At 39.2% G+C, this 2,176-nt stretch overlaps 1 protein-coding gene across 1 annotated transcript; it reads left to right on the forward strand.

Annotated features, from left to right (window-relative positions):
- Positions 1-606: 606 nt before the first annotated feature.
- LOC137944631 (UPF0548 protein At2g17695) lies at positions 607-1,839 on the forward strand. The gene is made up of 4 exons (XM_068790333.1): positions 607-711; positions 801-966; positions 1,068-1,280; positions 1,420-1,839. Exons 1-4 carry the CDS (start codon positions 653-655, stop codon positions 1,630-1,632), a joined length of 651 nt encoding a protein of 216 aa, XP_068646434.1. The 5' UTR covers positions 607-652; the 3' UTR covers positions 1,633-1,839.
- The last annotated feature ends 337 nt before the right edge of the window (positions 1,840-2,176 follow it).

Here is a 2,176-nt window from a genome sequence, read left to right on the forward strand (position 1 = left end):
TCATATGATATGATATTAGAAATAGATCTAGAGGCACTTTTTGCCTAATACTATTCACTCATGCAATGACTCCTTTGGGAAGTATCTCATGTGAACCAGTACAATATGAGACACCTTGGTTTTTTATTGAATCACAGTTTCTTGGAGTAATGGGTTTGATGAATCTGTATGTTCGTTCAATGTATCAACGTTTAATGACTATAACAAGGAGAAAAATTATTTGGTATGAAACATACAAAACGTTATCTCAACCATCCGATAAAGATCAATAACTATCTTAGCCGTTCGATCAATAGCTATCACAGTCCTAGTTATTTCACATGTTTCACACCAGATGACCTTTCATATTGGATCATAGCCTAACATGTTCCTAGCATGATGATATTTAATTATGTTTTTTTTATAGAAAGGTAAATAAGGTTCAATAGGTGTTGTAATTTAAGTTTTTATTATATAATATTCGTACTCAATTGATTGTTAAATTTTTGGGTTTGATGATGATTATGATAAAAGATGAAAGGTAGAAGGAATAGAAAAGAATATAATTTTGAAGATTATCTTTATAAGCTAAAACTTTTCTCTGTGACGCGATGGGAGAGGCGACGACTACTTACTCCCTCTGTTCCTCTTATCAGACTCTATCCAGAGAAAAATGGTGTTCTTTTTCTGGACTCGTCCAGCTTCTGAAGATCAAAAAGCTTGCATCGACAAGTAATTTAATCACTCTTCTTAGTACTCTGTGCATCTGGTTTTTTTTTTTTTTTTTTCTAAAAGGAAACCATATGAATTTGCTCAAACAGGTCGGGTCCCTTCAACTACGATTCCAAGCACAGTGGCGCTTCCTCCAAACCCTTGTCTTCCGTCCAACATCTCTCTGACGACGGCTTTTTTCTTAACCATTCTCGTGTTCTTCTCGGTTCTGGCGAACCCACTTTTGAAAAGGCTAAGGTTGCGCTGCGGAGATGGAGGAAATATCCGAAAGCCCTAATCCTTTTTTCGTTTCTACTTTTTCTTGTTCCTCTGCTGTTAATTTGCTGTCTGTGCTCATAAATACTTGATTCATTTACAGACATTTCAACCTGAATTGGGCTTTCGTGGATTCCAAAACCCCAATAGAAACAGGCACCAAATTCTGCGTCTGCCTCAAAGAAATCCTCCCATGGGTGGCGCTGCCTCTGCAGGTTGCGTACATCGATGAGAACAGCAGCAGCAGAGGCGGAGGGAACAATCTCAAAGGCTCCTTTAGTTTCGGTAGCGGGACTCTCAGAGGGCATTTGCTGGTAAGTTTTTTTTACTTGCCCGTTTCAGTTTTACGCGTCTATTACATTACCAGTGCTTCGTTTCTGCGTTTCTCCATTAAAGACCCTTTATACTGGGTGTGTTTAAAGCCAAGAAATCCGAAAATACTTGCTTTGCCAGGCGGGGGAGGAACGGTTTTCCATCGAATGGGACGAGAACAATCAGGTGTGGTATGAAATCCTCTCCTTCTCAAAACCAGCACACTTCCTTTCCTTCGTCGGATACCCGTATGTGCAATTCAGGCAGAAATGTTTCGCCCAGCAATCGACGTTATCACTTTTGAAACATCTAAACAGCTCAACTACCAGTAATGTAAAATCCGACTCTTTTTAAGAGTTCTGGGCTCATTTGCCTCAATTTATGCTCTATTATGAGTGTGGAGGATCCACCATTAGTCATTATTATTTCAATTTCATTATTCCTCAGTTTGTCTCCGTTATATTAATCAGCTTCACATTCCACCATTACTACCATCTACTTATCCAAGACAAGCTTTTCTATACAACATCCCTGGCTATAGGTGGGAAGGTTCCCTCCTTTAACTAACCTACTTCACCCTCTACCATTACTACCATCTACTTATCTAAAACAAGCTTTTCTATACAGCATACCTGGCTATTGGTAGAAAGATTGCCTCCATTAACTAACAAGCTTCACATTCTACCATTACTGCCGTCTACTTATCTAAAACAAGCTTTTCTATACAGCTGTAAGAACCGGACCACGCCAGCAATGGGAACCAAAACTACTGCAATAACCATCTCTTAAATGGGTTAGACCCATAAACGGGCAAATCTTGCCTGCTAGGTGAAAAGGGGAGTGTTTTCACACTCGCTTTGATATGTCTTCATGACTCCAAACTAGACTACCAACAAAA

Source organism: Aristolochia californica, unplaced genomic scaffold (assembly GCF_029961685.1).
Source record: "Aristolochia californica isolate CCGP_79_NKW_82.1479 unplaced genomic scaffold, dmAriCali1.0.hap1 SCAF_11, whole genome shotgun sequence".
NCBI classification, from domain to species: Eukaryota; Viridiplantae; Streptophyta; class Magnoliopsida; order Piperales; family Aristolochiaceae; genus Aristolochia; species Aristolochia californica.